Below are 20,925 nucleotides of genomic sequence, written 5' to 3'. Positions count from 1 at the left end.
AACCCGCTGTATTTCTAGCCTTTCCTGTTCTTCTTTTTCAAATTTCAGCCGAGCCTCCTCTAAAGAACCAAAAAGAAATCAAGAATCAACTGCAGGGATTTGGACACAGTGTTTAAAATTCTTGGAGTTTCTCTGAGCATTTCGAACACAGAGCAGAACCTTTTATGGAGGTCTGTGTGGCAGAGAGGAGAAAATGTTCACTTTCCAGCCAAAGCCCATGAGTCTAACACATATCACCCTTGTATGAGAGCACCCCTTTGAAAGCAGTGACTCAGTTTCTGAAAATGACGAGGCCCACAACGGTCACTCCAGCTGCAGGGGCTCTGATGCCCCTTTCTTGCCTCCAAGGGGACCTCGCACACATGGTGTGCCAGCACGTGTACAAGCAAAAACACTCAAACACATAAAATAAAAATGAGTCTAAAGAGAAAATTACATTGGGCTGGTGAGATGGCTCACTGGGTAAAGATTCTTGCAGCCAAGTCAGCCCGAGTTCAAGCCCTGAACTCACATTTGTGGAAGGAGAGTAGAGCAAATTCTGCAAGTTGTCCTCTAACCTCTAAGACCACACCGGCTAGCACAGGTATGCACACACACACACACACACACACACACACACACACACACACTCACACAGAAAGTGGGGGAGAATATAAATAGATAAAACAGTAACAATTCAATGATGGTTTTAATGTGTATCAGTTCCATCCTGGCTGATGAAGGGGAAATAAAGTTTTCAAAGGTCTATAGTTGACATCAATACTGTCAGAAAACTACTGCCCTAAGCGTCTGCTCTCACTAGTTAAAATAATATGTGACATATCAACTCCAGCGAGGTGGCTTCACAGCTAAGGGCATTGGCCGCTCCTGCAGAGGGCCTGGGCTCAGTTCTCGGGACTTACACTGCAGCTCACATCTGTAGTGGTTCCAGGGCATCCACTGCGCTCTTCTGACCTCCCTGGGCACTGCACGTATGTGGGGCACAGACACAGATGCAGGCGAACACTCATATGCATGAAATAAATATATCCTCGTTTATAAGTTCTATGGTGAAGGACATAAGCCCAGGAGTTAGATCCTGGCATTTTTTTATCTTTAGTATTTAAAATGAACTAAGAAAGGCCAGCGGGACAGCTCAGAAGGCAAAGGCACATGCCCCCAAGCCATCTAATGACACAAGTTTGCCTCCCAGATCCTACCTGTGAAGGAAAACACTCTACGCGTAGTCTTCTGACTTCCACAAGTGTGGTAAAGTGTCCCTCAAGAATAAACAAGCCCATAAAAGTCAATCGGCAAACAACACAATGTGCTTTATTATTTACAACAGGAAAATACACACTGACAGTCAACGGAGTCCTTAAGACCCCTGAATATAAACCTACAGACACTGAGTTCTAATGGCTGTACCCTCCAGAACCATGCGGTCTTTAACAACACTTTCTAATAATTTAATTTGGCAATACGTTTTATGACTGTTCAATATTGATGAACAGGATTTCTAGTTTAACTAGCAAAGAGACATTGGTAAACACTGAGAAACTGGGCTCAGAAAGCGTGCACTATTCTCTCAGAGGACACACCCAAATTTAGTTCTCAGCACCCACAACATGTAGTTCACAGCCCCTCTGGCCCCTGTGGGCATCTGAACGCACGTGTTGATTCCCACGCTCAGATACACCCATGCTCAGACACACCCACACTCAGACACACACGTAACCAAAAATAAACAGCATGGATCTTTTTCAAAACCCTCAGGGTTAAAAAAAAAAAGTTAGGCTATCGATGTAGCTTTTGCTAGTGTGTACTTCTCATTGCTAATAAATTTTAGGTTCAGAATTCTTACCACACAGTCGGCACAGATGTGCCCATTTTTTCACCAGTCGACTGTAAACACTTGAAGGCAGGCCAGACAAAATCAGTAGACAAAAACGTAGGCTGGTCACCTGATTTGAGTTTCTGAGAAGCAATGTTTTTTTGTTTGTTTGTCTGTTTTGGGTTTTTTTTTTTTTTTTTTTTTTTTTTTTTTTTTTGCTAATTTAAATATGGCCCAACTATTGTATGGGGCAAAATTTCAAAAGATCAGCTGAATTGTCCTGAGTTCTGAACTCTACATGCAGTATGACCTCAGTGCACACCCAGATGTGACTGTGTGCACTGGTGGTCTACACTCTGAACAGCAGGAATCCTTGATGGAACTGAAGCCTGTTGGAACCACTGAGTGCTTGTGTGGGGATCAACCCTTGGCTAATGCTCTGCGCTATGAGATCCCGCGGGCATTCAGTACCTTCCTCCTTCAGGCGTCTCTCCTCTTCCTCCTGCAGCAGGCGCAGACGCTCAGCTTTGGACACCTTTTTCTTAGCCGGAGTCTTAACAAAGACCACAACATTAAAGAGGCTGTCAGCATGCTCCCCCGTGACTTAAGAATGCCTCCCTTCCAACAGTGGTGTGAGCGGCTGGAAAGGTGGCTGGGCAGGTGAGCACACTTACTGCTCTTCCCAGGACCCACGTCAAGCAGCTCACAAGCAGCTCACAAGCAGCTCACAAGCAGCTCACAAGCAGCTCACAAGCAGCTCACAACCAAGGCCTGTAACTCTAGCTCCAGGAGATTCAATGCCTTCCTCTGGCTTCTTCGGGCGCTCATGGTACAGATAAAATCACACAGGCCTGCACTAGGGCACGTACATTTTAAAGATAAGCCTTTAAAAATAGCAATTATGAAAATGTTTATTGGTTTTTATAAAACCAAGTTTCATGTCAACACAGACTCTGGGAACTGCAGGGATTAGTCTGGAATAAACAAGAAAAACAATCATATAGATCATATACAGCACTCCACAGCAGGGACAACACAAGAAAAACAATATAAATCATACACAGCACTCCACAGCAGGGACGACATTGACAAGAATGTTTGACCAAAGTAACCTTCCAGCTTCCAATTTGGAGTAGAAAATAACACAGTTATAATGGCGGACCATAAACGCCAAAGATGTTTCCAATGATTAGCAAGCAGGCTTTCGGTTATTTTGCAAGTCTGGAGGGTGGAAAGATTATTTTCAGTTACACGGATCAAGTCTACGAAGCAACTGGTAGGTCAACTTGTGTTCGGAGACGTTTTGCACTCAGGAGAAGGCAGGCGAGAAGAGGGCAGTACAGCTGCAAGGGAGGAGCTGGAAGAGCAGCAAACTCAGTGGGCTCTGGGAAGACTGCACCAGCAGTCAGGAAGGAGGTGGTGGAGAAGGAGGCTGGAGGTCCTGAAGTGGAGAGAGCACAGCTGTGCATCCTAGTAATGGCCACACAAACACAGACTGCACACAACACATTCACAGAGGCATCTCTTCTGAGCTATTAAGAGCCAAACTGGCTTGACTAGAATTCAATGGCTTCCACACATTTACTCAACCAACATCGATTCAATTTCCACGATAGATCAGGCACTGCACTAAATGTTCAAGACACAAAAGTAAACGTGAGACACGGTAGAGAACGCAGCAAACGTCAGAGCCTCTGTCCGATATACACAGGGCCCCGGGCTCAGTCCGCAGATGACATGCTCTGGTCATAGGTAGCTCACAGGCCAGCATGATGGCTCAGGAGGTAAAGGCTTGCTCAGTACAATCTCCAGGACTCACATGGTAGGAAGACAGAACGGATTCCTGTAAGTGGTCCTCTGAATGCCACGTGTGTGTCTTGGCATGTCTACACAAACTCAAACATGTACACGTGCAATAAGATCCAAGACATAACTGAGGCACATTTCCATATGTGCTGAGAACCCGCACAGTACACAATGAATTCTTAGCATGCCCGGACACTAGATGCAGGACCCCATGAGAGCTGAAGTTCTCACACTCCAGACCATACATAAAGCCACAGTATTTACAGGCAACCTACGCATCCTCTCCTCCACGTTAAACTCTACCATTCCGGATCTCGGCAGCAGGCCATATTCACCACTCAGGAACTGCTTCATGGAAAAGTCTGACGTGTTCACTGTGGTTGTGAGTTCACAAATCTTTATCATCCAAACATTCCAAAGTGTTTCTTCTGACTTTCAGAGACACACAGGGCCTGCCCCATATCACAGTTTATTAAAAACTGTCTGTGCATGAGTGTTTGCCTGAATGTATGCCTGGTGCTTAGAGGTCAGATCCCCTAAAACTAGAGTTATACAATGGAGAGCCACCACATGGATGCTGGGAGCCAGGTCCTCTTCAAGAGCAACAAGTGCCCTTAACCACGGGGCCATCGCTCTGTCCTCCATTATCTTTGCTGTTGTTGTTGAGATAAGGTCACTGGGTAGCAGAGGCTACATTAGAACTTGTGGTTCTTCTGACACCGGGATTACAAGAAAGGACAATGACACCCAGCATTCTGGTCATACTTCTGAGATAGATTCTATTTGGTTTAATCCACGGGTGGCAGAAGCCCAAGATAAGGAGGGTTGAATGTAATTGGTTTTTCAAGAGAGAATGGTGAGAACAGACCACTGATATTTAAAAACGGTGCGTTAACTCTAAGCCCCTGCTGTGGCCAGGAAGGCAGCAAAGATCAGGTTCTGAGCACAGACAGGACCAGGGCAAGATCAACATGCTTTTTATATTCCTGGGGGTGGCTTCTGATGGACCCCACAAACTGCTGCTTCATGTCATGACTAGAACAAGTCAAATTTCTTTGGTAACTGCTTTTTAACTGTGTCATCACACTTTTGGGAGGGGAATGTCTGGCCATGTATGAGGGTTTTCATTGTTTTCGGCCCAAGCTGTCCTCAAAGTCATAATCTCCCTACTTCAGCCTCCACTGGAGCTGGGATTACAGATGTTAGACTATGGCACACTTAAGAACTAATATTAAAAAAGAAGAAGAAGAAGAAGAAGAAGAAGAAGAAGAAGAAGAAGAAGAAGAAGAAGAAGAAGAAGAAGAAGAAGAAGAAGAAAGAAAGAAAGAAAGATTTTTTTTCCAAGTGCAACAGAATCTGTTGGTAGACTAAATATGGTAATTGGGAGATTAAAATGTCTGCTTTAAAGTTATTGATCTACAAAGCAAAGAGGGGAAAAAGACATTTCAGACATGTGGGGTAGAATATCCTTTACCCAACCTCAATTTCTACCCTGTACAAACAAAAGCAGAAAGCCATAAGGCATGCTAGCTTGAAGGTCCTACTTTAGTCATAACAGGTCTGTAACTATGGTTTATGTTTATCTGAAATAAATAAAAGGAAAGACTAACCTAACATATTATATAGGAGAAGAAAAAACTGAAGCCTCAAAGCCAGGTCAGAACTAAAAGCGATTTATAAAGTGTTTTCCAAACTAAAAGTATCATCAAATGGGAAACACATCTGTAATTATGAGGAATTATCCAGTGACGTAAACAACATTATTATCTAAAAGGTGAGCATAATAAATTCAACAAACTACAACTAGAAAATTATTACAAAATTCCATAAGACTTTCATTTGTACAGTATATTCATAAAACTATTTATGTTGAAAACATAATTTCTACATACCTTTTTTTGTTTGGGACCCTAAAAAGTTGGAAAACAAAAGAATTGACACATTTTAAAAAGAATTCAGATACTTTCAACAAAGCACCACAAAAAACAAACAAACAAACAAACAAACAAACAAACAAAAACAATAATTAGGAGAAGCTAGAGAAGAGCCCAAGGGAATTTTCTCTGTGCCTCCACTACAACTTTTCTGTGATGCTTGGTTACCTTACACTGAAAAGTAAAAAAGAAGTCAGAACAAACTAAAATCACAGGCAAGAAAGCCCACAAGATTCCTCGGGAGCATCTTTCTGAGGTAGCCAAAGAGTCTATAAAAATAGAACGGGTTAAAAGGGGCCTGGCTGAAGATTCCCCAAATCTCCACACATTACTGACTATTGGTACTCTTTCAAATCTGCATATGTGGCTGCTGTCTCCAAGAAACCTTTCTATTACATTAGGTTGATAGTGTTTTGTCTTGTTTTGTTTTATGGGGGAGGAAATCGGTTTTTTCAAGTTTGCCAATTGATGATAAATTGAAGACTGTCCAGCGCAAGCTTTAAAGTCGGTCTGTTCTTTGTGAAAAGCTCTGCACTTCAACGCTGATTTACAATTACAAGTATTTCTCAGTGAAACTTTGTAAATTCCTGAGCAGTCCTGTGCGCCTATCGGCTTTCTGGTAAAGAATGTGTAAGAGACTGTGTGATTATAAATATACGTTTTACATGTCTGAAGAGCTCCACATAGGAAAGGCTGGTTCAAGCCATAGGGGCAACCATTCTAAGAAGCCAGTGCCAAAGTCGGCACGCAGTGGACAAGGTTTAGATGACATCTTCCTGTAAGGTGCACACACTTCAGAAACCCTGTTCATGAATGTTCATCAGGGAAAGAGTGAGGAGGGAGGCTTTACTCTCATGTGACTTTTACAGATTGGTTTTTCCTGGTTATAGTATCCACTGGCACAACTGTTAACACATGTCTGTCTTGAAACAAATTCTGTATGGCAGACTATGTAACTATCCCTCTCAAATAGCAAATCCCAAAGATGATGGGCACATTTTTATCCCTCATTAGTATTCCTAACATGGTGAAAGTCTCACTTTTATCCTTCATGTAAACATAAAGGCCATGAGTAGAAAAACTTCTCAACACTCAGGCAGCAAAGGGCGTCCTGACAAGCGTTTTGAGAAATTTGTCCTCCTAGACCCAGTGTGGCTGCTTCCCTTCCTGGATTATTCTTCCTTAGATTGAGGAGTTGAATTCATATGCTGAAATCTCCAGTTCTTGGGTGTTGGCACTTGACCTGCTTAGAAAAAGGGTCTGCGGTTATCTCACCAAATTAAGATGACCGGATATTGGAACTGAGTGGGCGTCTGGTTCAATATGGCTGGTATAGGCTATAAAAAGGAATCTTGGATACAGGCCCTCAGGAAGAAAATAAACACCGTGGGAAAACGAGCTCACACTGCTATCCACTAAAGGACTATTAGAACTAGAAGAGAGATCTGAATAAATCTCTGCCCCCGAGTCTCCAGGATGGTGAAGGAGGCAGTTTCTGCTGTTTAAGCAATCATGTTTAATGGTACTTTGTTTCGTGGAAGCCCCATGATACAGTATGTTCGAAGTTGTGGTCTCCCGGAATCTACATTTTTAAAAAATCTCCCAAGTGGCTTGGAAGTCTTTGAGAAACAGTGCTGCATGGTCAGTCTTAGAGAAACGGTGCTATGCAAAAGGGGGGGGGGTGATTAAATCCACCTCTGGATGGAGCAAGCAAGTGCTTATTCTTGTAATTTGCCAGCATTCTTAACGTGACTTATGGCCCACAGGGGTTTTGTCAAAGGAGTCCTCTACTACCCATTTCTTCCCACCACTTACAGAAAATACATATTTATATTTTAAAAGCGTTGAAAAGCACTATTTTTTTTCTCCCCACCCTTTATAGCTTGTTTACCCAGTTTTAGATACGCCAGCTGTTACCATGGTAAAGCTTGTGGTAGTTACAATGTTTAATTGACTGGCGCGCAGGAGGGCTGTCATAGTCCCTTTGTGTCCCTGGCTTCCAGCCAGCAAACACAAAGGTACTCTGAATTTCCCCTCAACGAGTGCATTACGTAATCAATAATTGTATTCTTCAAGTTCGCTGAGTGATAATACATGATCTCTTGACGGAGAACGAGAAACAACAAACATTAGCTCCATGTTGTTCTGCCCTCCTTCGTGAAAACGTGAGTTGGAATGAAAGCATCTCTGACAAGATGTGGTCAGAGCAAAAGTGGAAACGTACATCACCGGACGTTAGTAAAATTTTGTTACTGGAGAGATCTGGGTCTCGCCAACTCTGGTTCACACTGCGCCCGCCTGCCTGTCCCCCCTCACAGCGCTGAAGGGGAACCCGCACTTGCCCCTTTCCGTCTCCCTCATTTTCCTGGCTTACCATGAGAGAAGCAGGACTTTAGCCTAGGGAAAAATGAACTCTGTAGAGTCCGAACGCTCACGGTTGTCAGGACGACAGGCCACGCCCACTCAAAGTTTCTAGCTCTCCGTGAAGGTCGGCTTGCGCAGTCGCACTGTAGCTTCCCGGTGAGTCCTGCCCAAGTCGTGTTACCCAAACCACACTTCCCACACAAGGCGAGCCCACACCACGGCTTGTACCTAACCCCGCCCACTTCCGCCTGGTGCCCCGCCCCAGCAAAGAAAGCGGCCCTGAGCCCCACCCCCGTCTCTCAGCTCCGCCTACTTCCGTAGGTCGCCCCCCTCTAAGGGCGGCTGCTGTCAGCATTTACGGCGGTGGTGCCGCAAAGCGCTGGAGTGTGGCAGTCTGAGCAACCTGTCGTCCGGATCCCAGACCTGCTAGTGGTGAAGTATGACTTAGGAGAGGGCTGCCGGGCGTGGAAAATGAGCTGTTTCTCACACTGTAACGCAGGCTGACCTGAAACACGCGGGCATCCCTTACCCTCCTCCTGAGAGGTCATAGCCGAGGGCCTCCTTGTCCGGCTGTGTAAAGGGGTTTCTCCTTCGCTGCTTCTGTGTCTGGGCGAGCCCTCTCCGGGGGATCTGGGGAAGGAATGGCGCCTGCTCACCATAGGTCAAACCATTGGTTCTAGGCGGGTCCCCCAGGGAGTCATCTGGCCACTTAGGCGAGCTCCAAAAGGGTCCTTACCTTGAGATTAAAGTACTGCAGATTCTTTACTGATCGTGGTGGTTTAGTTTCTATGCAAAACATTCACCCTTTTTCCTCAAGAGCTGCTTACACACTCAAATGACCTCTAAGGAACTAGCAAGCCATTGTTGTCCCAAGGTCACCGGATGCTGTACTGTACTGTTGAAGCAGCCTTCAGAATTTACGCCTCTCCCCATATCAGTTCCTTTAACCCAACTCCAGCTTTCTACCCGTATAATCCATTAAAAACAAGATGGAGTACTTGTTCTATCCCGTGCCTAGTTTCCAACTTAGTTCTATCCCTTACACACTCACTAAATGCTCTGTTCACTAGTACTGACAGCTAGTTTTTGTGGGTTAACATCATTGGTTGCACAACACTTAAGATCTTATTACCCTCTGAACCCTGGTAATGGGATAAAAACTTATCTACTGCATTTAAGTTCAAATTTGGTTTATCATAGCTGCTGAGTGTGAAAGTTAGCTTTTGTTTTGAAGGCAACTACTAGTGTTCAGTGACAAAACCTCAGTCTCAACTAGGTATTGTAATTAATATGGCGACTCAGGAGGAAAGGCCTTACTCAAAATCACTGTCACTATCAGCTTTTCTCCTGAGGAGGAAGACTAATAGTAGAGATGTGTTAGATCCCATGGTGCAAGACTCTGTAAATGTTCTCTTCAGCTTCGATGTCCGCTGGTCCGTGTGCAGGATTTGCGAGTGGTAGGGCTGCTTTCTAGCGTCTCTCCGCCTCCACACAGGGCTATACTGGTTCGTCTCCTGTCATGTGCGTGTACTGTACCATCTACCAAGTGTATGGCAGTCTCCCCTCTGGCACTGGGACGTTTGATGGGACAGTTTCCAGTGCAGTCTGAAGGAGCACTGAGTCCTGTCCACGAACCCACTGGAACGACACACTGCCGTTCTGTCTGCATTTCCTTCAGCTTTTGTTGTCACTTGAACATCATGGGGCAGAATAACATCATTAAGCATCAAGCCCTTACATTAGAAAATAATAGTGTCCTACTAAAATGACAACCCCACCATCATTCCTTTACTCAAAGTCCCCAGGGAGAAAAAGACAACAACTCCTCCTCCCTCATATCAATGTTCTTGGAATAGCAGGTGACTTCAAGCCATGACTCATCCAACTTTGGTAACTTCAAGAACTTCATGGGGTCTCTGCAGGATTTAAGTTGTTTCCTAGTTTGCAAATTAGTTTTTTCCCTGCAGCAAAAAGTAAACTAAAAATTCCTGAAAGTCAACTGTATCATAAATTAACAGTAAAGTGCCAGACTAACCTACTTTGACAATACTAACTGCATGGGGGTGGGGGAGCCAGTCTTTTATTATTCATAATTTGTGGGAAAAGCTATTGGGAAGGAGAAGCCAGGTCTCTAAAGCCTTTCGAGTTACAAATGCCAAATTTTATCTATATAATTTAAAACCGCATAGTTTTTTTAAGTCATTCTTCAACAAGGTAATGACTCTGCCTCCCTCCCCCATTGTTAATATTATGGGTTAAACACACCAGTTTCATTATCTTCCGGTATTACACTAAATCTTCAGGAAAAAAAAACCCATAAAATTAAACTAGAAAAGAGAAAGATGACTATGGCATTAAGACCTTAGAAGCTGGAGAAGAACATGGGTGACTATGAGTCAACCCTAGGAAACCTCAGTGGACACGATCATGCTCAAGAGGAAACAAGCAGTGATAGGGTGTCTCCCCTGCCTGAGCTTCAACCAACCTCAGCACAATAGTTTTTGGGATGAATATGAGGCTACAGTTTTGGGAATCTCTATTTCCTGCTAGTTAATTGTTCTTTAAAAAACAAAATCTACTTTGAAAATTTGCTTTTCCCAAATAATTCAGTCCAAAAGATGTTAGGTGGCTCTAAGCAAAGGCAGCAGCCAGAGAAGGGACAGAATGAATTATGGTCCCTTAAGAATTCAAAACAAGGGAAATAGGTCTTAGGTAAAAGTGGTTTGTGCACAGCAGCCTAGCACGAGGGCACTGACTGGGTGGAGAGGGCGGTGGTACAGGTTGTTGGAGGTAGGACAGTGAGCTTTCCAGGAACAAGGAGGGGGATCTGGGAAGGGAATGTGCCAAGGGGTGAGTGATAAGAATTTGGTTCCAGGAGGCAGAGAAGCAATGATCCAAAAAAGTAATTTATTGAAGAAAATGTGAACCAGCTTCTTCACTGTTGGACATGAGTTTTAGAATTACTGACAGGAAGCTAAAATGAAAGTAAATCTTGTACTGTCTACAGGTGTACACCTTTGAGGTCCAAAGGGACAGTTCCCATCACACTGCTTCTGCAGTGCTTCCCAACCCCTGGGTCACAGAGGTGGCCTATGACCATCTGCTTATCAGATATTTGATTCATAATAGTACCAATGTTACAGTTACAAAGTAACAAAAATTTTAATGTTGGGGAATCACTGCACCATGAGGAACTGTATTAAGGGGTCACAGCACTAAGGTTGAGAAATAGTCTTCTAGTATATCTTCCATGTGGTGGTTTATAAATTGCCTACATGAACTAGGTTCTTGGAAAGAAATAATCTCACAGTAAAGAAATATGGCAAGCACTTTAATCGAGTGATCAGAACTATCATCAGCCATAATGGATGGAGCACAGTGGGGATATTTTTTAGGTTTGGTCTAATGAGGCCTTTCCCAAGCTCCTCTCCTTGCAGCTAAAGCACTTAATCATAAAAATGTGGTCAGCAGCATGGACGCTGTCTGCTTCCTGTGGAACCTTTCCAAGTGCTCCCTTTACCCTCTGCCCATCACTATACATTCTCCTTAAGGCCCAACCTTTTTGATCTTCCAACCCAATTTATTTTAGTTCTTAACTTTCCTCTGAGAATACTCTTTTAGATTTGGACTCTTAGTATCTCCCAAATAATCAAGCCAAGCCTTGAGAGCAGGGTAGACAGCTTTACTTTTGGTAAGGAAAACAGGCTTGGAAAAGTGGTGTTAGCCCAGTGCCTCAATCAAAAAGCTCTCAGCACAACTTTCCATTTTGGGGAATAAGAGGTCTTAGTGGTAAAGCACTTGCCCAAACAAGAGGATCGTGTAGACCTTCGAGTTTGTAATCCCAGTGTACATACAGGGAGATGAGAAGTAGAGAGGAATCCCTAAACGGATTAGGTGTTTGAAGCAACAACTAAGACCGTCTCAAACTCTGGAGAGAACTGGTATCTGAGCAGTGCACTGTGGCAAGTGAATGCCTACACACAAATGAAAAGCCAGCTTTCATTTTTCCAATGGTAAGATCCTTGATTCTTTAAGATTACAGTGCAGTTATTTGCAAAAAGAAAAAGAAAATCTCCTCCCCCCCCCTTTTTTTTAGGTATGTCATGTATAAAGGTGGATTAATTCCATGCTAAGTGAAAATGGCCAATTCTTTACGAGGAGAAGTGCTGACTCTTTATAAAAATGTAAGTAATTTATTCTGCCAACTTTATAAATGTTATTACATAACATGATTGCTTAGAAACACATCTTTCTTTTTAAAGCTGCTGTATCTTGGACGGGACTATCCAAAAGGAGCAGACTATTTTAAAAGGCGTCTGAAGAACGCTTTCCTTAAAAACAAGGATGTGAAGGACCCGGAGAAGATCAAAGAGCTTATTGCACGAGGAGAGTTTGTAATGAAGGAACTAGAGGCCTTATACTTCCTTAGGAAATACAGAGCTATGAAACAACGTTACTATTCAGATACCAAAAACTGACCAGTCATCGCCACCAGCCCAGCTGACAATCAGAGCTATCTGTTTGCCTGTACCAAATATGAAGTAATTCAATTAAAGGGGCAAGATACATGTTTTTAAAAAATGAGTTTTTTTGCCTTACTGTACTAAAATAGGTTTCAACCTTATTGACACTGAGAGCTTTGCCTGTAATCCTTTCATCACTGAAATAGTAACTTTAGCACCTTTCATGAGAATACAATTTTGAAAAAAAAAATACACCTAATTTTTAACATATTATAGCCAATGATTCTATTTCTTCATTTACAGATGACATCGTCATTAGCAAGTGGTGTCTGACAGGCCTGCCCTTTGGCTAGTGGAGTGTCTTTGTTTGTTGTTACCCCATCTAGTATACTGACGTGCATATTCAAGGCTCTCTACAGACACCTCAAATGATTGGAATGCAGTTATTAAAATAAGACATGTGAAGGTGACTTCAATCTTGAGGTATCTGCAGATGCTAGCATTATGCAGCTATTATCCTCACTGTTCTTTGTGCTGCTGACCTGCCTTCAGTTCTGAATGGTTTCAACTGGCTCTCATGCGGAATGGTAATGTTCCTCTACCTCTGCCACTAAAGCTGCTGTATTTTGTGTTTACCTGTAACCAAGTTCGGGGCAGTGGACCTAACCCAGACAGGATTCTTAATTTAAGCAAACACTTAAATGTTTATGTAAAGTTCTTAGCAACTTTATAAATAAAGAACATTTATAACTTAAAAGCTGCAAATAGTGTCACTTAAAAGATTCTGTACTAGGCTGGAGAGATGACTCAGTGGTTAAGAACACTGACTGCTCTACCAGAGCTCCTGAGTTTTATTCCCAGCAACCAAATAGTGGCTCACAACCATCTGTAATAGGATCCAATGCCCTCTTCTGGTGTGTGTGAACACAACCACAGTGTACTCGTATAAATAAACAAATCTTAAAATCTTAAAGGATTCAGTATCAACTACCATGCAGACATTCCAGACTCCCATCAGGAAATACCTATAAGCAGGTGGTGATGAGGTTCAGTGCGAAGTACTTGTCTAACAAACATGGCTCTAAATCTGAGCCTTAGCCACAATTAAAACTACGTAATTACACACTTCATAGTCACCATAACTATTTTTATTACATTACAATGATTAGGAGCAGTACGGTTCATGACAAAAATATTACAAATTTCAGATCACTTCACAGCACATACTCCTATAAACATTTAAAAGTTAATTTTAATTAAGAGTGGTCACTTTTAAGTTTAATGTTTGATATGACCAACATTCCCTAGGTCAGTGTAACCAAAGGATGGAAAATAACTGGATCACACTGCATATGTCCCACAACAAACAAACAAACAAAAAAGAAAGGAAAGGACAGCACAATGTACAAAATGAGCACGTTTCAGTTTACACTGTACAAAGTAGTTAGAGTACACTCCAGTAAACACACTACATTAAGAAACAGCACTAGTAAGAAATTGGCACTCAAATAAAAATGCAAAAGTGTTTTCAATGTGAAGACATGCGACAGTGGAATTGGGGGCCCAGAGATAAAACACCACACAGCCCACTCAGCTGGTTGGGGCTGAGTCTGAAACTGGCATTTTTGCAGAACTTTGTTTTTCCCAAATTCATCTAAAATGCCTACCACCATCCCAAACAGGCACTTCAAACTACTGAACTAAACCACAAATCTGAATCTAATTAATAACTATTCTTTGAAAACTAATGTACTTCTTTAGAAATAATTTTCATGTTTTGACAGAATGTACAGCCATTGGGTATTATCGGTTCAGTTTTTCAATGCAGAATTCGTGTTACCCAGTATTATTAAGTATAAATCCACCTTTAAATGAGTTTTGGGTTTTAAAAAATGACTACACAATTATCAAGAAACCACTACTTTTTAACACATGGAAATTATTTAATTTTTATTGCCTACAAACAAAAACCTTCATATATATAATTGTTTGGGGTAAATGGAAAGTCAGTGGAATACAAAATGAGATGAATTTGTGCAAACTGTAACTTCTGACATGCCTTACAGACTTGTATGTTAGGACGCAGCTGTGCAGTGGTGGCAGTGGTCTTGATAACCTCTGCAGTGTGACTCAGTAGAGCCTGGAATCCCTATTGAAAATATTTACTCGAATTGTATTTGCCCGCTACATTCTTCCCACAGACATGTTAATGCCTATGACCGTAACTTGGCATTGGTTTTCATCTTCAGCAAGGACTTGAAGACTGCAGTTACTAGATAACATTATTTCTAGGATTCTTTCCCCTTTAAAAAAGAAAAGGAAAAAAAAAAAAAAACTCTACAAAACCTTTCTGTTAATCGAAGTGCAACACAATTCAAAATTCCCATAGTGGTAATTACCACTACTTTAACACGTTGCTCAGAAGCATGAAAAATATCTCATTACACACTGTGGCTCTTGAAGTACACCCGTTCCCTGAATAGAAATGAAAGGTATTAATAACTGCATTTTAAGACTTAAAATCCACCCAAAGAATGTTCTGTGAACATGTACAGTTTAGAACACTTCAAAAAAGGAGATTAGGAAATTTCTGTTCCTTTAGAAAAAGAAAATAATTATATATAAAGTAGTTTGATTTAAAAATTGCATTAGACTCACAACAAACAATTCTGCTGAACTGAGGAAAAATAAATGTAGGAACCCAAACCCTCTCTGCAAAATTAAAATCATGTATTTCATTATTTCTAAGTCATATGCCACATGCCTTACTTAATAGTAGTAGAGATCATGCTACATACCACTGGTCATGGACTGTGTCCCTTCTTGGGGACACCACACACCCAGTGCCTAGTGTAATGCCCAGAATATGACACACAGAATAAATGCTGAGTAAATAAACTCTAATGAGGTGTTTTTCACTGTTAGACTGTGTGCATCACTTCCCAGATGATGGCTGGATAAAGATCAAGCTCACCTTCCACTGGACTGCGCTCTGTTCACACTAAATTTGCACCAGTGGACTGGGCAGCAGGGATGAAGTCTGAAGGATTGTGACTGAATTGCTGTAGTAGTCCTGAAAACCAGCTATTGATTCACATCCCACTACGGTGTCTGTTATTTTAAGTCCTGGGGAAGAAAGCCACAGGGCAGCTTTCATGTACCTACCTTAGTGGGCAACGTTCATGAAGTTGTCCACAGTGGAAACAAAGTTTGAAGCTGGGAGGAAATTATTAAAGCTACACCAAGTCATGGACATGTGGGAGACAGGCTGAAAGCCAGTATAATAATGGAGGGAATTCTGAAACTGGAGAATGGATCCTGAAATTCAATTTTACCTCTTGCACAATTTGCCCAAGTCTGGCAGTGAAGATGTTAAACCATGTAAAACAGTTACAGACTGTGCTGAGCATGACAACTAGGTGTGTCAGCATGTAAACTGACTGTAAGTTACACGGCTGTGAAGTTAGTGTCTTTGAGATGATTCAACACACTAAGCAGATAGTGATTTGTTTAAAATCAGACTTCTGAAAAACAGATATCCAGTCATCATAATCCAGTGATATTTCCATCTCATTTCAAATTATTTGAAGGAATGCTTTAAGTGCATTGAAGAGACTTTTTTCCTGTTATCTATTCTTAAAGCATTAGATAGATAATTTTAAATACCTATCAGGTCTGGGAAGTGCTTAGGAAATGCTGTTCAGTTAGTTGAGAGACTAGTCAAATCTGCATTTTCAAAGTTTCTTTCTTCACCATTTAAAAGATTTATCTACTCTCCTGTAGCCTACTACCCCAAAATCTCACCTTGAAGCGAACATCAAAACTTATTTTAAATTGTTTATTATTATTATTATTATTATAAACAAAGGAAATTTCTTGATTTGTCAGTAGGACTGTTACATGGTGAGAATGCATTCTACTAAGCCATCAGACTCTCCTTACCCCCCATGTTGACCAAACAATGCACGGCCAACATTGAATGCAGCAGTGCTACGATACCCAGTAGCGTTCGTTCATCACAGGTTCATCACAGGTTCACCCCGCAACTCTGGTCTCGACACCCACTAAGCTCTAACTGTCTCAAATCATCTTCAGCTTCACAACCATTAAACTACTTTCAACAACATAAATTCAAAAAAGACTTGAAAGTTAGGATAAGAACAATCTGACAAAGGGGAATTGTATTTAATTCTTATGAGAACTTTTTACATAAGTTAAACTTGTTTGAATTATTATAAAAATTTAGTAGCATGTAAATATAGCCCAAATGGTTACTAGTTCATACTGGGTCTGCCTTACCAGGAAAAGCTATTATAGGAATCTTACAGTAATTTAGCTAACATGGAAACTGAATGGATTTCAACATTTTCCATTGACTTTTTTTTTTCATTTTTCCCCTTTTCTAGAAAAAATATACTATTTGGGGGAATGACCAAGATTAATAGCAGTGGAAAGCTAGAGAAAGCCTTTGTGAACAGTCTAACTACACTTATGAAGGAGGATAAATTCTAGGACATGCTGGAAGTGAATCAAAGGGAAGCCCATAAATCTGTGATCCCTTAGTCTTAGGAGAACCAACCACAAGGTCTCAAGTGAAGCTGCAATTACTAATGACTCCATTTGGTGACGACATGGAACACAGAGCAGGGATGGTTCAAAGCTTCGTTATTCTGGTTCACACCAATGTTCACAGTTGGTAAGAGAACTAGCAAGGAATCAACTGCATGCACCAAAACCCCAAGACAGAGTCTCAGGTCTTTAGTCTCTTCCACAGGCATTGCTAGTTTAAGTCCAAAACCCAGGGAATACTGGCACTTAGAGAAAAGAAGGTTTCCACTGTCCTTTTAAAATAAGCATTTAAGATAAAAGCTGACAGTTTGCACGAACAGAAGAAAAAAAAGATTAGGTAATGCTAAAACAAATGCTAATAATTTAGTGTAATGTACAAAAATCACACTTTTACTTAAGTGTGCCTTAAGAAAGAGTACAAACTATTCACATAACTATACACCTTGTCCTTGACTTCTTCTTCTTCTTTTTCCCATCTTTGCTCATCTTTTCTTTATGTTTTCGAATTTCTCGGACTAATGTATAGAAGGCATCGTCAACACCCTGAAATATATAAAAACAGTATATATAAAACACGGTAATACACAATGACTTGATGTGCTCAGATGACAGATTTTAACTGTTAATGAGGTGTGAGTACACAGAGAGTAGCTCTGTTTTATGCTGATGTTCTGGTTGAATGGGCTTAAGGATTCTTTAGGATATATCTCTTCATGGATATTCTGACATTTAAAATTTTTTAGATTATTATTTAAATTTAGTTATTAGAGTACCTAACAAAATACCTGACATTTAAACAACTTTGTTTTATGGTATGAGTGTTTGCCTGCATGTATGTCTGTGTACCACATGAGTACAGTACCCACTGGAGGCAGACAGGACATTAGATTCCCAGGGACAGGAGTAATTGTTAGATGGATTCGCTGGGCCATTTCCCAGCTCTAGTACGCTGATATTTTAAATAGAAACTCTGACTTTCACAACAGGCAATAAAATAAGTGTTACACAATAGATAAGTTTACAAATGACGTTTTTCCCCGAAAGGACTTGATTTCTACTAATTTTTCTCTACTGGCAAACTTAGTACTTAACTCCCCATGTTTGCCTCCATGTATGGTAGATGTGCCTTCGTATAGAAAAAAACGTAGTTGTCTCCCAAGTTTCTGGACTTTATACAGTAAGCCACGTTATCTGTGAGATACTGGCATCTTAAAAGCTGTGGTGCCCCTGACCTCTTGAGATGAGCGAAATCGTCTGACTGGTGGTGTACTTGACCACCCACCAAATTCCTTTTATTACATTTTACTGTTTAGCTATTCAAAATTTGTCATATAAATACCTGTCTTCAAAGAACATGCAACATTATTCATCAAGGTGTACATCTACGTGTCATTAAAGCAAAATACCTAAATTATTTGTGACTAAAACTGATTCAGTCAGAGTAATTCCCAACCTCCTAAACCCTGGCATGACGAGTGCATTATAGAAAGGGCACCTGAAGAACCAACTTTAGACCTTCAATCACAAGCTCACACTGGAGTCAAAGTGAAGCTGAAGAAAAAAGTGGCCATGCTGTGTTTTATCCGTCCATCCTGGTAAGAAGTACTAAAAAAAATCTTAACCTGCTAATGCTTCCAAACCTAGGTATTAGAGGGAGTCTGGAAAACAAGTACACAACAAATCAAAGCCATTCTAACAGCAATGGCACACTAGGCCTTCACTACTGTACCTCTGTCTCAGCATTATGAACTGAATAAGTAGCACAGTATGTATTTAAGCACCTGTGTTAAACAGACTATCTTCAAAATAATTGAGCATCTTAAGTGGCAAGATTTTTCCTTTACCATATCACCAAGATATTTTATAATTTCAACATAATAATTACTTACATACTTTCAAGTTTTGACAGTTAACTCATTTTGACAGCAGATCTCTAGTTCAGGAAAGCGTGCCCAGTACTGTACAGTGGCAATGACACTTGCTCACACTTAACAAACAGAAACTGGGTAACGTCAGTATCGTCTGTCTGAATATGAGTAAATAAATATATTTTGCCCCAAATCCCCAATCTGCACTCACTGGTGCTTTTTAGCTCTTGAAATCCATTACTGATATCACAAGCAATACAGTCAAGGCCTAACTAGATTGTGAGATCCACTCAGACAGATACTGAATTCAGACAGGCATTTCCTTAACACTTAGTGAGAAACTTTTCCAATGACATAATAAAAGTACCAAAAATTCAACAGCACTTAGGGACTTAGGGACACAGACACCTGGAATGAGATAGAATTTTGTCTACTTGTATGTGAGTGAGGGTGTGTGGTGGGGGACCTGTACATTTAAGTGGAGACCAGAGCAGGACTGAGAGTATTGTTCCCTCACTTTCCACCTTCTTCCCATGATGCACATGTCTCCGTGACACTGGAGCTACGCTGGTAAACAGCACACTCCACCAGTTACTTCTGGCCCCTGTTCAGCACTGGGGTTAAGGTGTTTGCTGGCTGGCTCTTTACCTGAGTTGTAGGGATTTGAACTCCATGTTCATATTTGTGCAGCAAGCATGCATATTCTCATTAGCATATTCACTAATGACAACTATCTTCCAGATAGTCCCCAGAAATGGAGTCTTACCTAACTCCCTTATCTATCATGAATTCCCTTAGATCACACACTATGGTATCCACTCTATTTCATCACCACTTATTTTTTGTTGTGGATTGCCCTCGTGCTGTATTTTGATGCTAATTCCAATTCCCCAAGAAGGGCTGCTTAGGACAAGTAGTGAATCACTACTCAGGTGACTTCATTGGAACCTTCTCCCCATTTTAACTTGTAAAAAAAAGGCTAGAGCTGGTGATTGAGCAGGGAAAGGAAGGGGGAGCTGAAAAGCTTGAAGGGAAAGGAGAGGTGAGAGAAGGGGTCAACAGAGGAAGAGGAGGTGGAAGGAAGATGGAGCTGAAGCACATGACCTAGAGAAACCGCCAAGTGTAGGGATCTCATAGCTGGGGAACAGAGTAGTGTACTGGTGAACTTTCCAATCTAGGCGCAGCTCATATTCATATTAAATGAGCTGTGTTTTCTTTGCATGGGCTTATTTGGGTTGGAAAGGTTACCACAATTTCTCTATTTGTGTTCATGCCATGGAACACATATGAAGATCAGAAGACAACTTAAGGTTCTCGCTTCCCACCAAGTGAATCTAAAGGATCAAACTCAGGTCCTCAGTCTTGAGAGCCATTTCCAACTATTTTAACAATAAAGAAAATTACCAATGATACTAAAACAATGATGCAGAAAAATAAAGATCCTGAGAAAGATAGCTGTATGACAATTTTTAAGATGGAATAATATGTAACCATTTAGAAGACTAGGAAAGCAGAACTTGACAGCATTTACCCTCTGTCAAATTCTGACAGTATTTGAGTCTCCAGCTCTGTTAATTCTAATTAATGACTGATGTTAGAGATATGTAATAGCTGATGTACAAAGAGCAGTGGACTCCTTGTTCTACTGGGAACTAATTCTCACAAAGTAGCACTCCATACTTAATTATTTTGTTTAGACTTACTCCTTTCCTAGAATGATGAAAAACTAATTTATCACTATCAAATATAAATTTTAAATATTTATCTCACTATAATTTTAAATATAAAATACACTTTTCCTTTATGTAGAAAGTACTGTGGGCACTAAAATTAGTGATTCAATTCATAGGGCCCACTCACTATTAACAGTTACAGCAGTCACTGCTGCAAACTGCGTAATTTAGACATTCAGAGCAGAGAGCTTCAGCATTTGCTTGAATACAATGTAAAATGTAACACATTCTCTAAATATTGTTCAATTTTAAAGTCATCTAAGAGTGAGACTGTAGAAAGGGCAGTAGGGTTAAAATTACCACTTTAATCTGGTCATAGCCATTATTTCAAAGTTTAACTTTTCAATTACATTTTAATATTAAATTGTACTACAG

At 41.0% G+C, this 20,925-nt stretch overlaps 2 protein-coding genes across 3 annotated transcripts in view; one reads left to right on the top strand and one right to left on the bottom strand.

Moving 5' to 3' along the window:
* The first annotated feature begins 8,233 nt into the window (after positions 1–8,233).
* On the top strand, positions 8,234–13,165 carry ETFRF1 (electron transfer flavoprotein regulatory factor 1). Its single transcript, XM_080915086.1, has 3 exons — positions 8,234–8,354; positions 12,014–12,101; positions 12,180–13,165. The coding sequence occupies exons 2-3, from the start codon at positions 12,057–12,059 to the stop codon at positions 12,393–12,395; spliced, it is 261 nt and encodes an 86-aa protein (XP_080771212.1). The 5' UTR covers positions 8,234–8,354; positions 12,014–12,056; the 3' UTR covers positions 12,396–13,165.
* A 368-nt stretch (positions 13,166–13,533) lies between these two features.
* KRAS (KRAS proto-oncogene, GTPase) overlaps positions 13,534–20,925 on the bottom strand; it is a 31,488-nt gene continuing 24,096 nt past the window's right edge. The window contains exon 5 of one of the 2 annotated variants that reach the window (XM_080913928.1): positions 13,534–17,492. In XM_080913928.1, the coding sequence (XP_080770054.1) occupies positions 17,376–17,492 (117 nt within the window). In that variant the 3' untranslated portion in view covers positions 13,534–17,375. The remainder of the gene's footprint in view (positions 17,493–20,925) is intronic. The other variant, XM_080913927.1, reaches the window with a different exon arrangement.

This window comes from Micromys minutus (genome assembly GCF_963924665.1).
Source record: "Micromys minutus genome assembly, chromosome: 3".
NCBI classification, from domain to species: Eukaryota; Metazoa; Chordata; class Mammalia; order Rodentia; family Muridae; genus Micromys; species Micromys minutus.
Note: the sequence above shows the minus strand (reverse complement) of the source record. Positions and strands in the feature narration are given on the sequence as shown.

Coding starts and splice junctions, on each gene's coding strand:
- ETFRF1 (XM_080915086.1), top strand. CDS start 12,057: ATGGCCAATTCTTTACGAGGAGAAGTGCTGACTCTTTATAAAAAT. Junction 12,102..12,179: donor TGCTGACTCTTTATAAAAAT/GTAAGTAATTTA, acceptor TTCTTTTTAAAG/CTGCTGTATCTTGGACGGGA.